This window comes from Vombatus ursinus, unplaced genomic scaffold (genome assembly GCF_900497805.2).
Source record: "Vombatus ursinus unplaced genomic scaffold, bare-nosed wombat genome assembly UNPS02014801.1, whole genome shotgun sequence".
Classification (NCBI taxonomy): domain Eukaryota; kingdom Metazoa; phylum Chordata; class Mammalia; order Diprotodontia; family Vombatidae; genus Vombatus; species Vombatus ursinus.
The window spans coordinates 8,125,225-8,139,374 of NW_020954579.1; the positions used below are offsets into that span (position 1 = coordinate 8,125,225).

The 14,150-nt window shown below is 50.6% G+C and overlaps 2 protein-coding genes across 9 annotated transcripts in view; one reads left to right on the plus strand and one right to left on the minus strand.

Moving 5' to 3' along the window:
- The window catches only part of PLCD3 (phospholipase C delta 3), a 30,498-nt gene extending 24,115 nt beyond the window's left edge, over window positions 1-6,383 (minus strand). For all 4 annotated transcript variants that reach the window (XM_027873352.1, XM_027873351.1, XM_027873353.1 and 1 more), the window contains exon 1: window positions 6,150-6,383. In XM_027873352.1, the coding sequence (XP_027729153.1) occupies window positions 6,150-6,267 (118 nt within the window). In that variant the 5' untranslated portion in view covers window positions 6,268-6,383. The remainder of the gene's footprint in view (window positions 1-6,149) is intronic.
- A 2,650-nt stretch (window positions 6,384-9,033) lies between these two features.
- Window positions 9,034-14,150, plus strand: part of ACBD4 (acyl-CoA binding domain containing 4) — a 10,239-nt gene continuing 5,122 nt past the window's right edge. Inside the window, exons 1-10 of one of the 5 annotated variants that reach the window (XM_027873374.1) lie at window positions 9,035-9,165; window positions 9,383-9,482; window positions 9,667-9,773; window positions 10,158-10,278; window positions 10,381-10,465; window positions 10,770-10,890; window positions 11,401-11,472; window positions 12,630-12,727; window positions 12,885-12,969; window positions 13,802-13,938. In XM_027873374.1, coding sequence (XP_027729175.1) covers window positions 9,686-9,773; window positions 10,158-10,278; window positions 10,381-10,465; window positions 10,770-10,890; window positions 11,401-11,472; window positions 12,630-12,727; window positions 12,885-12,969; window positions 13,802-13,938 — 807 coding nt within the window. In that variant the 5' untranslated portion in view covers window positions 9,035-9,165; window positions 9,383-9,482; window positions 9,667-9,685. Of the gene's footprint in view, window positions 9,166-9,382; window positions 9,483-9,606; window positions 9,774-10,157; window positions 10,279-10,380; window positions 10,466-10,769; window positions 10,891-11,400; window positions 11,473-12,629; window positions 12,728-12,884; window positions 12,970-13,801; window positions 13,939-14,150 lie in introns of all 5 variants that reach the window. The other 4 variants (XM_027873372.1, XM_027873376.1, XM_027873375.1 and 1 more) reach the window with 4 other exon arrangements.

Genomic DNA, 14,150 nt, shown 5'->3' on the forward strand with positions numbered 1-14,150 from the left:
AACCCCAGGAGAGTGAGAGATCAGCAGAGAATGAGGATAGGAGCTGCTGGGGAGGCCCAAGCCAGGAGTTAGGTATGAGGCCTCAGGCTGTCACCAGCCAAATGAAATGTAAGTGTCACCAGCACCTGATGTTTTATCTTCTTCCTCATTCCTGCTCTGGGCTTGACCCAAACAGGTACAAGAGCCTCTCAGTTTGTACTAGTCTTCTCTGTAAAATGGGGCTAATAATAGCGCCTTCAAAGGGTGATTATAAGGATCACATGAGGTAACATATGTAAAGCACTTTGCCAATCTTAAAGCACTATGAAAACGCTATTATAATAATTATTATTATTACTCCCCAGCTCAAACCTTTCAACCTCAGTGGCACCATCTCCCAGTGACCACTTCTCCCTCCATCCCAGGTAACTGCTGGAAGATCCAGCTGTGCCCACCATCCTTTGATTGCTCAGTGATGTGTCTGGAGGGGAAGCTGAGAGATGAGAAGGGGAAGAGGGGAGGAGGGCAGGGGGACAAAGGAGAAGGGGAGGAGGGCAAGTGTGGAGAGGAGAAGGGGGGAGAAAAGAAGGTAGAGGAGAGGAAGGGGAGAAGAGAAAGAGAGAAGGGAAAAGAGAGGGAGAGGGAAAAGGGGTAGGGGGAGAGGAGGAGAAAGGTGGTCATTAAAGAAGATGTCAGACCCTATTCTCTTTCTTTTGTTATACCCATGCAAAGGCATTAAAATGCTTTGAGGGAGGAGAGGAGGAGGGAGGGAGGGAGGGAGGGAGGGAGGAATGGCCTGAGGAATCCATGGATAGTGGGGAAGATGTCAGACCCTGTTCTCCTCTTCTTGCCCTGTCCACCAGAAGACCTCCAAATATTTTTTCCCACAGCCCCTCCTTCATGGCCCCTGGTTTACAAGGAGGGAAATCAAGGCAGAGCATTAGTAGAGTTAGCCATAGCTACCCAGCTGGGGAGAGGGAACTAGGTATATGAGCAACCCCCACCAGGGCTATGGATCCCTCCCTGATTTTATCCCATCCCCCAGGATGGGCATGTTCTTTCATTGTCCACCCTTCCCAGCTGAAAGGGAATGGACAGAGAGGGGAGGAAGAGGAAGAGTACCTGCCCTGTCCTCCCTCACAGGAGCCCCTGTTGGAGTTATTTTTAGCCCCTGTCAGCACCCAGGTCCAGGCACCTTCCATAAACCAGGCCTAGAGATGGTGGGAATGTGCTTAGGCCTCTATGCTCTGTCCTCCATTGACCTGTTAAAAAAGAAAATGTCTAGCAGTTGGGGGCCTTGGAGGTGGGGGAGCTGCTTTCTTTGTTCTGGCCCAAGGCATGGGGTTGGCCCCTTTGTAGGAGGTTCCAGGTACTGGCTGGGGGAGAGCCCCTGCTTGGGCCCTCCAAAGCAAAGCCAGTGACAATCTATGTGCTGAGAGAAGGGTATGTGCATAGGCATTCCGTGTATGTAGAGGGACGTACTCCTGTTCAGGAGAGCTTGGAGAGGATTTGTGAGTTGGCAGCAGAAATGTCAGACATGCGGAAAGCCAAACCCCATGCCAGGGCTAGGGGGGAGAGGGGAGAGGGGCATTTCCTGATGACACAGGCAGGATAAAACACTGAGTAGAGAGGCCCCAGGGTCTGCATATTTCCCCATCCCAATCTGTTAAGAAAAAGTCAGCTCCTGATCACATCACTGGAGTCCCCTCATAGCCCTGTAATCCAATATTTGCCACTCTGCACTGGGATTCTTAATCAACAACTCCCCCAGCTAGATTCCCCCTGGCTAGCCCCACCCTGACTAGCAACAGTGCCAAGTACAAAGAACTCTAGAGCAATTCATTCAAAAGGATAACAAACACAGGAAAGAAAAAATTAAGGAAGGAGCCTCTGGTTCCCTAGAACCTGCTATCAAAGGAGGTGAGGGTGGGTGTGCCTAGGACTGCATTGCCCACTCATGGGAGAGCCTTGAGAGCTCTGAGGAAGGGTCCAGTTTCAGTAGGGTTAATGAGAACATGAAGTCACAGGACATTTATCAACGAATGGAAGTTAGTTCTCATGAAAGCTACAGAGGAACTGAGACCAGGAGAGGGGAGGCCACACAGATACAGCCAGCTCCCTTGGGCTGCAGCAAGAGACCCTTCCACCCCTTACCAACCTCAGTGCTGAGTCCTGCCCTGGAGCATCCCACCAGGGCCGGCCAGGCTGAAATTTCCTTTGTTCCAGGGCCTTCTCCAACCTTCATTTCACAGGGTTGACTAGAGAGGAACAATCTGGGGACAGGAAAAGGGACCTTACCCAGCCCTGGAGACTCACCTTTCGAGAGAGGGCTCAAGGAGAACATAGACGGCCAGGTCCCTGCCCAAGGAGAGGGTTCAGCCTGCTGCCTGGCCTACAGATCAGTCCTATGACTAGTAAAGCCAGGGTTTCTGTCCACTCAGCAACCAGGGTCTGACAATGGTCAAGGGATTAGGGAATTATAGGGTGGGGGGTGGGTTTTTCCCACAGAAGCCTGGGAGGGAAAGGGTTAATCAAAGGTCAACTAGTCCAAGCCTCTCAATCCATAGAAGAGGAAATTGAGGCCCAGTGAAATTAATGAATAATAATAGCTAGCATTTACATAGCACCTACTATGGGCTAGGAGCAGAGCTAAAGGCTTTATAATTATAATCTCATTGGATCCTCAGAACAGCTAGGAAGTAGGTGATATAATTATATCCATTTTAGAGATGAGGAAACTGAGGCAGAGGTTAAATGACTTACCCAGGGTCACACAGCTAGGAAATGTCTGAGGCAGGATTTGAACTTAGATATTCCTGACTCCAGGCCCAATACCCTATCCACTGTGACAGCTGCCTCTAAGTGACTTATCCAAGGGTGCTCTGGGAGTAAAGAGTAAAGTTAGGATTCAAATGCAGGTCTTCTGACTCCAAACCCAAGGCTCTTTCCCATTCTCTCATGATATTTCTTCCAGGGGCCTGGTGTCTTCCATTCATCTTTTCAGAGAGCATCTGGAGGGGAGATTGGAGGTGGGGTGGGGCAGAAAAGGAAGGAGGAACATTTGGCACAACCCAGGCTTTGTCCCTTCTGGAGACCCTGACTGTGGAGGTATCTAGAAGTAGGAGTCCTTCACCCCTGGACAAATGTCCCCCAATCAGGAGGCCTGCTTGGTCCTGCCAAACAATCCTTGTGTCCTATTCACTCAGACTGGGATTCACAGTGGGGTCCAGAAGTAGGAGGCTGGGAGTCAGGATGCCTGGCTCCATCACTGAGCCACTCCCCAGCTGTGAGACAGGGCCCTCTCCCCTCTCCTACAAGTTTGGGTTCTCCCTATACCCTAATCCCTCCCTCCCTTGCCCTCTCCCTCACCCTGCCTCACTTAGAAAAGCATTCTGTAGTCTGCCTATCTGAGATAAAATCTCCCTAACCTCAAAGAAAGAATCCATAGCTTGGGGACATATGCTCAAACGACTGGAAAAAGGCTAGTGAGTATAAAAGTACAAGAAAGGCTGGAGGAAGTCAAATCTCAGAGCTCCTGAAGGTCAGTTTCCCCTCTTCACACACCCAGACCTGGGGAGAGTCCTCCGGTTTCTCAGCTTTGCACCTAGACTCATCTCTTAATCTTTACAATAATCCTTGTGATAGAGGTGCAATTATTATTTCTGTTTTATAGATAAGGAAACAGAGGCACAAAGAGGTTAAGAAATTTACAGTCACCTATCTAGTAAGGGGACCCATCAGGATTTAAACCCAGCGGTTTTTGATTTCAAGCCCAACCCTCTCTCCATAGCAACAGAGGAGACAAAGATTTTCAAGTGCTTTCATATGCATTATCTTCCCTGGAATATCACCTCCACTGGGTAGAGGAAGAGAGGGAGCCAGGGACTTCAGTCTGTGACTAGCCAATAAAACTGCTGAGGACTGGGGAGCCTGCTGGCTTCCCATACATGCACTGTGGGAAGAGGTCACACAAACATAAAAAGTGACACGTGGGAAGAAGATACTGTGGAGGAATCTGGATGCCCAAGTAATTAGAGTTGACCTTTTGTAATGATAAGTGCCCTAAAGTGAACTAGGCTGCCCCAGGTAGGAGGTTTCCCCCTCGCTGAAGGTTTCTAAGTGGAAGATGACTTTCCCTGGGGATAGGGCAGAGGCAGGTTCCTCTGACCTCTCATCCAGTATTCTTTCCCCTCTTCAATTGTACATTTTCCCTTTTTGCAGATAGCTGGTGGGGGCAAGTGTGTCTCAAAATGTGTATTTCCGTGTATGAAGCAGTATTCCAGGTTGGCAAAAGGCAACCTGTGTGTATAAAAAATACATACACATATATTATATGTATGTAATTATATATACATACACATATATGCATACCTTTGTGTGCATGTGATAGTTGTATATTCCCAGGTCAATCCACACAAGCCTATTCAAACCATAATAATGTAGTTAAAATAATCCTATTAAATCATTGAAATCATACAATGTCCTATTAGAAGAAAATCTTATCTTTAAGACTTCATCAAGTAATCCAGTAGACCTCTTTTTGGGAAGGAGGAAACTGAATCCCAGAGGGAGGAAGTAACTTGCCCAGTATTACACATTAATGGCAGAGCCAGGGCAACCTCCCCTCCCTACTCCCCCAATCTCAGCTCCATTCTTTTATCCAGACCTTTGGTCCTCTACTGAAACTTACAGAGGTTAAATGATTCACCCAAGGTCTCACAGTCAGTGTATGTTAGAGGCAGAATTAAAACCTAAGTCCTCCTAGCTCCAAGGCCAGCTCCCTGTCCGAATCACCAGGCTGCCTCTCTGTTGGCATGGCTCTATTAATGTCCACTTCTAGAGTACCAATTACTGTTATTGTTATAATTATTACTATTAGTTCTAATACTAGCATCTTGTATATAACATGGCATTTAACAAATTAAACTAAAGGGACATTGCTTGGGGTAAGGAGTATTACTGTCACCACTCTTACTATTAAATGCTTCAAGGATCCTTGAGTTCCAACACAACTGTTCTCTCAACCCCCCTGCTTCTCCTCCTCCCACAAATCCTTAAAAGAGATCCACCTAACACGTGGGATCAAGGAACTTTTAATGGCCAGCCCAACAGATCAAATGAGATCATATTTGTAAAGTGCTTAGCACTGGGCCTGGCACATAACAGGCATTTAATAAATGCTCATTCCCTTCTCTTCATCAGGTGGAGTGCATCTGATTTGATAGACAAACAAACATCTTGGGAGGTGAAGTGACTTTGTCCACTGTCACTTTGCCGGGCAGGCAGCAAGTAAGGTCAACATTTAAATGCAAGTCCCCAGAATCTATAAATCTGTTCAGCCTACCTCCCCAGCTGTCATTCCTGTCTCTAAGATTGAGCTAGGTGACCTTGGGAAAATCTCAAATTATCTGTACCTCTTTTTGGGAGGATTGGACCAGACAACTCTAAGGTTCCTTCAGGTTCCGAATCTATGATTTTCTGGTCTTTATTCAGTGGATAGAGTCCTTCCCTACATCAATCAATAAACATTTATTAAGCGCCTACTATGTGTCAGGCACTGTACTAAGCGCTAGGGATACAAAAAGAGCACTGGCTAGTCCCTGCCTTCGACAAGCTCACAATCTAATGCGATACATTATATAATATAATACATTATGGGTTATGTAGGCGCTTCTGAGTTGGCATAGCAACCTGACAACCATTTGGAACTGTTTCCAGAGGAAAAAGGCTTTGCTCCTCTACCGGATCACTTTCCTTGCAAACAAACTTTTGTAAATTTTGTGTATCAGTTTCTGGAGTCCAAGAGGAGGGACACCGTGGACTAGGCAGGGAGAGGATGAGGTCTGTTTAACCCCTTCGTCTTCCAGCCGAATTCCCACGTCCTCAGCCTCTGTAGCCCCCAACCTCCAGTTCATTTCACAGCCTTATACTTTTCCGATGGCTCCCCTGGTAGGGAGAAGAGCATCGGACTTTTCGTTCCGTCCTAGGACTGCCTGGACAGGGAGTCCCCAGCGGAGTGGCGCGGACACCAGCCTATGCTCACACTCTAGACCCGACGGCGCAGCCCAGACCTCTTCCCCCTTTTACAGGACGCCCCGTCTTCGCCCCACCAAATCAACCCAGGCCGGGTTCCCCAGCCTCCTGGCCCAGACCCGACGTCTGTCACTAACCCATCTTCTTCAGCGCTCGCAGCGCGGCCCTTTCCTGGCTCCCGCCGTCCGATACCAGGATCCGGAACGAGGACTCCAGCTCCCCGCCGCTCCGTCTCTTCCATCGGGGGCACGGCATAGTCCGAGGCAGAGTCTGGTCTGGGGACACAGTGGCGGGGCCCAGGGACGGAGAGACGTCCGGGGCCCGGCCAGGGTTCTGGCTCCCAGGTTCCAAAGTGAGAAACTAGGAGCCAGACAAGGAGGCGGAGTGAGCTAGAGAAGAGGGTGGGAAGAGAAGGAAAGGGGAGGGAGGGAGAGAGGGAGGCCAGGACCACGGGGGCGGGATCTCCTGCTTTCCCAGGTCTTAGGAATTGAGGCCGAGCTGTGTGACCCCCACCCTACTGTGACTGTGCCGTGCTTCACCTTATCCAAACTCTCCCCTCAGCTTGTCACGTGTTCCTCATGCTCACCCAGTGCGCCCCCTTCCCCATCCCCGTGGACCCTGAACTTGACTGACTGAAGCACCCAGAGGTTGCTCCAGATTTAGCGTGGGGGGAGGGGCGGAGGCGATGGGGAGCAGTGAGGAGGGCAGCCGCGGCTTCTCCTCGAGGCTCCCGGGCCCCCTGAAGACTCTGGATTCCGGCCTACTCTCCTCCCTTCTGCACTAAGCTCCTCCTCTCTCAAACTCGGTAGTCGGGTGTGGGGTCAGAGAAATAAAGATGGGCAAAAGCCACCTGGGCAAAGGTATGGAACTCCTCCAGCTGGGAGACTGGATTAGACCTGCGATGACCGAGCTGGGAGCTCGGGGTGTCAGAGAACTGGAGAAGGGGGGAAGGAGGGGAAAGAAGGATGCAGAAAGGAGGGAGCAGAGAGGAATCTCCCCCTCCACTGCTTCAGCTTCGTGACGTCATTGGATTAACCCTCATGACGCCAGAGGATGCTTCCTCTATTATCAGATAAATACCCGTACACCTTGAGGAAGGAGGAAGGAACTCATACACGGGAGTTGAGGTGGAAGGGACTTTGTCAGTCAATCAGTAAACATTCATTTAGCGCCTACTATGTGTCAGGCACAATGCTAAGTACTGGAGATAAAAAGAAAAGCAAAAGACAATTCCTGCTCAGAGTCCAATGGGGAGACAAGCATGCACACAACTATGTACAAACAAGTCAGATGCAGGATAAATTGGAAATAATCAACAGAGAGAAAACGCTAGAATTAGGGGGGGTTGGGGAAAGTTTCCTGTAGAAGGTAGGATTTTGGCTAGGACTTTAAGGAAGTCAAGGAAACCAGGAGGTGAAGATGAGTCCGGAGAGCATTCCAGGCATGGGGGACAGCCAATGAAAACACCCCATGCAGCTAGGTGGTACAGCGGATAGAGCACTGGCTCTGGAGTCAGGAAGATCTGAGTTCAAATCCGGCTTCAAACACTTGATCACTTGATACTTACTAGCTGTGTGACTCTGGGCAAGTCACTTAACCCCAACTGCCTCGAAAAAAAAAAAGGAAAAGAAAATACCCCATTCGGGAGATGCAGTATTGTTCGAGAAAGAACACGGAGGTCAGTGTCACTGGATCGTTGTGAGGGGAAAGGGGGAGGACAAAGAGGGGTACAAGGTATAAGACTGGGAAGGTGAGAGAGTGGGCTGGTTATGAAGGGTTTTCAATGCTAAGCAGATTTTATATTTGATCTTGAAGGTGTGATAGAGAGCCACTGGAGTTTGTTAATTAGGGAAGTGACATGGTCAGACCTGCACTTTAGAAAGACCACTATGACAGCTGAGTGGAGGATGGCCCAAAGTGAGGAGAGGCTTAGGGCAGGGAGACCAACCAGCAGGTGATTGCATGAGGAGATAAAGGCCTGCACCAAGATAGTGGCAGTGTCAGAGGAGAGAAGGGAGTGGATACAAGGAGATGTTACTAAGGTAAAATCAGCAGGCCTTGGCAACCTTAGCATGACTGAATGAATGAATGAATTTTTAAAAGGAATTTATTAAGCACTTACTGTATGCAAGGAGCTGAGAATACAAATACAAAAAAGTGAAAACAGTCCCTGCTCAGATTCCAATTTCCAGCTTTGTTGATGGGAGCCCTGGATTGCGGTTCATGCTCCCAGAACGTCTGCCAAGCTTCCCTATGGCCCAGGTTCTCACCTCCCTCTTCCTCGAGGTGTCCCTGTGGGAGTTTGTGCATGTGATATTCAGGGACGAATGACAGATGCAGTGATGAGCTGGGGTGAGTGTATGCGTGGCTGCTTTATGCGTCACTGGTGCACACAGCATCTAAGTCCTTCCCAAGAGAGTGCAGGTGTAGATGTGCACGGGGACCGGGACGGTCCGTTTGGGTGTCTCTGGCCGTGTGCCCCGGGGGTCAGGGTCAGAAATCTGTGGGCACAGCGCCACCTACTGCTAGTTTGGGGCATGCAACGCACTCCCTGACAGTCCGCAATTACCCTACCCCTGACGTATACCCAAAAAGCAACATTCTCCCTTTTGTTATCCCTCCTACTCTCCTCCAACTTCCGCCACTGCCTCGCATGTGTGATGTCTCCTCGAGTCTCTCTTCTTCAATGTCCCTCGGAAATCCAACTCAAGTCAACCAGAGAACCCAGCTTTTGATTGACTAACGCCCATCAAGTTGACACGTCGATTCCCCGGCCCAGGTGGCTGTGGTCCCCTTCTCCCGAGAGGATGCACAGGTTTCGCGTCAGGCGCCTCTCTGTTCCACCAGGGGGCGCTGACCGCCTTCCTCAGTCCTAGTGGAGGGGCGGTGGAGAGAGCTGTAATGCTACCGCCAGATTGGGAATCAGCAGCACGGTGATTTGCATAAAGTTGAAAGACCCACGCCTAGTGGACGAAAAGCGGAAGACAAGAGTGAAACGAACTTGCTTATTGGCTGAGTGTTCTGTCCGTTCTTCCTTACACCCTGAACCTCTCCAACTGTGCGGGGAGGTCAGTCGGAAACCTCGGGCACTAGGGAGAGGGGCTACCCCCCCGTCCTCGTCCGGGCCCGGCGAGCCGAGGAGGGGCAGCTGGGGTGAGTGCCAGGCGGCGCTGGGACCCCCCGCATGGGGGGACTCTAGGGTGGAGGGTTGAATGCTGGAGGGCTGCGTCCCTGGGAGTTGTGCGCGGTGGTTAGGGACCCATCTGGCGAAGGGGAGCTTAACAGCCAACGGCACATCTGGAGAGGGGGGAGAGACTGGGGGCACAAGCCATCCTTTCTGCTCACCTGTTTCTTCGGGGTTCCGGACTAGCTCCAAACCGATCCCGGGACCCACCCGCCCTGGGGAGAACCCGTCCAACTTTGGGAAAGACTCGAGTCTCCGCTCTGGACTCTCAGTGAATCCCTGTAAAGTAAGACCTCAGTTTTCTCATCGGAAAGGTGGGGCTATGGAGTGTGGAAGGCTAGAGTTGGGGAAAAGTGGCCCCGGTGCTTCTGTCACCATCTAAGCACTCACACAAGTTTGTTATTATATAGGAAGTCTTCCAGAGACGGCGATCCTCACCTCCATTCACCCAAGCTCCTCTACATTTCCAGTGGCTACAATTAGCTCAGGATGGGGACAGAAAGGCAGTGTTCAGAGCCAGACTGCCAGAAGCAATTCTACGCTGCAGTTACTGTCATCCAGAGTTTACCCAAGAATGGTGAGGCCAGTGACAGTCTCCCCACCCCCCCACCCCCCTTGCCCTCTACCACCTGTGTTTCCAACCCTGGCTGATTCCAAGCTGCAGTTTGGACGTCCCCCCTTTCCCCCAGTCATTTCCTGGAGTCCTCAGAAGTTTCCAGGGACATAGAGGAGAAGTGTCTGGCCCCTGACACCTTGACTTACCTGATATTTCACTAGGTAAGGCTCCTCCCACCCCAGCACTCAGCCTTGGCCCTCTCCTCATTCCAGGAAGCATCTTCTTAGGTAGTATTAGCAGAGCTCTGTTTCTCTGAACATTCCGAAGTTCTCCTAGCCTCTTCCCCCTGAAGCTTCCCCCTGATGATTCTTGGCTTTCTTATCTCTCACCACCCCAACCGCTCAGGTTCTTATCGCCCATCCTATGAGGAGATGTTGCGTTTCTACAGCTACTACAAGCAGGCTACCCAGGGACCCTGTCATATGCCCAGGCCTGGCTTCTGGGACCCTATTGGACGCTATAAATGGTAAAGCACCCTCCTCCCCCTGCCCCAGCTCCATGGTACTGTCCTCTTGGAGCAGTGTCCCTTCATGGAGGCCCCTTTGGTGACCAGAACTCTGCCCTCCAGGGATGCCTGGCACAGTCTGGGCAGGATGAGCCAGGAGGAGGCAATGGCGGCTTATATAGCAGAGATGAAGGTGGTGGCCCAGAAGGTAAAGTCTTCCTTGTGATTCCTCCCAAGTCTAGAGCCATTTCTCCCTGTGATAACTGGTGACTGTCATTTGGACTCTGGTGCTTGCCCGCAGTGACCCTTATCTTCCCTCCTATTGACCAATGCTGTTTCCACTCCAGTTCTCTCATAGTGAACCAAGCTAGCGGGCCAGCCTCTGCCTCCCTTGACTCCTTCCAGTGGTTCTCAAGCCAGGGCTGAACCCACAGTGGACACAGTTGGGTGGTGACAGGGCTGGCAACATTTACTGTTGGGTTACCCGCCATCTTTTTTCCTCTTTCCATAAGGTGATAGACACGGTTCCCTTGGGAGAGGTGGACGATGGCATGTTTGACTACTTTGTGCCCTTGTACGAGATGATCCCTGACATGCCTCAGCCTCCAGAGACCTTCTTGAAGAAACTCACAGGTCAGACTCCCCCCCAAAAGGGCCAGCACTGGGTGGAGAAGAGTCAGAGTCAAGCCAAGGTTCTGAACTGCTCAGCTCATCATGGGGCTGAGAGAAGGGGTTTACCCAGCCATGGAAGGAGGAATTGTGGGATCCCTAGAGGGTTATTGGAAATCATCTTGTCAATACCCCTATTTCTACAGAATAGGAAACCATGGCCCAATGAGGTGAGGTAACTCACTCAGGATCACATAGATTAGAAATAGAAAAGTGGATTTGAACTCAGGTTCTCCGACTTCAAAACCAGTGGTCTTTCCAATTCCACATGAAAGGAAACCCTAAAATCAGTGCCATGGGTGTTTATGAGGGTGGGGGTGGGGGGTGACATGGGGATTGGTGCAGTTTTTACTGCTGTTGTTCCTTGCCTGTAAACAAGTAGATATGTTTGTATTTGGGGGTGGGGAGAAGGAGAATCTGGGGGGCTGACTTGGGTGGAATGTGTCGATCTGTTCCACCTCCTTCCCCTTGCAGCTCGGAAGAAGAAGATGAGAACTGTCTTTGAGCCCCTACCACCTCCTGAGGAGCCAGCCCCCCAGACTTCAGGTCAGTATTGACCTAGATTTGATTTAATTCAACAACATTGAGTACTCTGTGCCAAGAACTGAGGATACAAGAGAGGAAAATGAAATAATCCTGGCCTTCAGGAAATTACAGTCTACCAGAGAGAAAAAACAACCACATACACACATTGAAATAGAAAATCATTTTAAGGAGACACTGTCAACTGGGGGAGTCAGGACAGGCCACTTGTATGTGGTGAGACTCAATCTAAGCCTTTAAAGGAGCTGGGGGAGGGGGGAGAGGAGGGCCCAAGAGATAGGACCAAGAAGGAGAACATTCCAAGCATGTAGTATAGCCTGTGCTTACCATGCAATGTCATGAAGGTGGGAAATGGAAATTATATATATATGTGAATGTGTATATATGTGTAAATATATGTGTGTGTGTGTGTGTTCGTTCCCCCCCCCCCCCCACCCAGAGCAACAAGCAAGTGAGTTACGTTACAATGTAGAATAGGTGGGAGCCCAGACCCTGTTCCCCATGTTGGGTTCTTAACCTTTTTTTGTGTTATGGACCCCTCTGGCAGTCTGGTGAAACCTTTGGACCCCTTCTCAGAAGATTGGTTTTTTAAATGCATAAAACAAAATACATAGGATTGTGAAGGAAACCAATTATATTGGAATATAGTTACCAACTTTTTTTTTTTAAAGTTCATAGAATTGAGGTTAAGAAATGGACTGGGCAGGAGGAGTCAGCTGGGGCAGATAATAAAATGGTGAAGGGCCCCCCCTCTCCCTGACCTCCCCACCCCTACAAAGAAGTGGTAGAAGGAGAAGATAAAACCTGAGAGTGGATATGCTCATATTCCATGCCCCGTGGAATCTCTGGGTTCTAGAGCACTGAGCTTAGAAAGGAGGATGTATCAGCCAGAGGTCAAGGAATAGGATGGCTCTGAGGTTCTTATTCCCAAGGCCTTGTTAACTTGACCTGTGTCCTTGATTCCTTCCTCCCTTCATTCCTTCCTTTATTCCTCTCTCTTGTTCTTTTCTTTTACTCTCTCTCTTTCTCTTTCTCCCTTCCCCCCTTCCCCCAACCCTAGGGAGTCAGCCCTAGAGGGCTAGCTGCTATATCTGCCCAGGCCTTGGGAAGCCAGAGCCCTGTCTCTTCCCTCATCCCCTTTCCTTTTCCTCCTCTCACAGCACAGCTACCCAGGGTGCCCAGTGTTCATGGGAGAGCCTCCATGGACCTGGATTCTGAGGTTTTCTGTGATTCCTTGGAACAGCTAGAACCTGAGCAGGTGAGATGTTTCCTCTGCCCCTGCCACCCCATTCTCAAGGCTACTCCTCCCTTGCCTCTCCCACCCAACCCTTCAAGACCCAGGGGATCAGGCTTGGGGGAGAATCAGGAAGGTGATAGAGTCTGAGTTCCTCCTCCCCTGGGATTTCTCCCTCCAGGATGAGTGGTTACAGGAAGAGCTGAAGGAGGCGCTTGAAGGAGAGACTGATATCAGCAGTGACCACTTGCTTCCAAGAGAGAGAGGTGACTCCCACCCTGCCCTGCCCTCCCCCCACCTTTCTTTCCTCTGGGATCTTCTTTTTCTCCTCCGTCCCTAGCACCTGCCCTCACCTCTGGTCCTTCCATCCCCACCCTCCCCCTTGGGACACTGCTGGGATGAAAGTCCAGGGTTGGTATTAATATAGAGAGGGGCAGGGGAGGGCACTGGGAAGTTCAGCCTTCTGCCCAGGGCTGCCACACAGGCAGATGCCCTTGGCTCTCAGAACCCCAAGCTACTGGGGAAAGGGGTAGGAGGTAGGGCTGGGCAAAGTCCCTGCCCCTCCCTCCTCTGCCTGTGCCCCCTCTAGGGACAGCAGTGAAGGAGGCAGAGCCACCCCCTCCCTTCAGGACTTCTTAGCTCTCTGTTCCAGTCTCATCTCCCCTACTGCACCGGCTGGTTCTAGTTGTCTTCAACTTTCTGGGCTTGAGTCTTGCAAATTAAGGAGAATGGTGGGACTGGTGTGAAAATAGCTCAGGCTTCATAGACATGCTAGGAAGGCTTTGAGAAAATCCCCCCCCCTTTTTTTTTTAGGCAATTGGGGGGACTTGCCTAGGGTCACACAGCTAGTAAGTGTCAAATGTTTGGTCTGAGGCCAGATTTGAACTAAGGTCCTCCTGACTTCAGGGTCGGTGCTCTATCCACTGTGCCACCTAGCTGCCTCAGGAGAAAATCCTATAGAAATGCAAGGGACAGCTGAGTACTTAGAGGTTTTGTTTACCCCTGTCCTTCACCTACCCTACCAGGCATCTGAACCTCGGCTGGCCCGGGGGATGCCACAGGATGAGGACAGCCCCTCTTTTTATCTTTTTTGTGCAGAGATGGTAGGAAGGGCTCCCCCAGGTCCCCAGGAGTTTGAGGCCTGGCTGGCCAGTACAGTTCGAGCCCTGCAGGAGAGCATGCAGGATGTCCAGGGGAGGTTGAGGCATCTGGAGAACCTGCCCCGCCCTGCACAGGTGAGTCCCCTCCCTGCAACAGCCATCAACCAGAAGGAAGAAACGGGCCAGGGAGAGACTGGGATTTGAGCCAGATCTGCCCCTTTCCCTCAGCTTACCCACCTGTGTTCCTCTGTTATCCTTCCTACCCTTAGAAACCAAGAAACCTTTTTCCATGGATAATAATAATAGTGGTAGTGGTAGTAGCAATCCCATTGGAAACCAAGAAACCT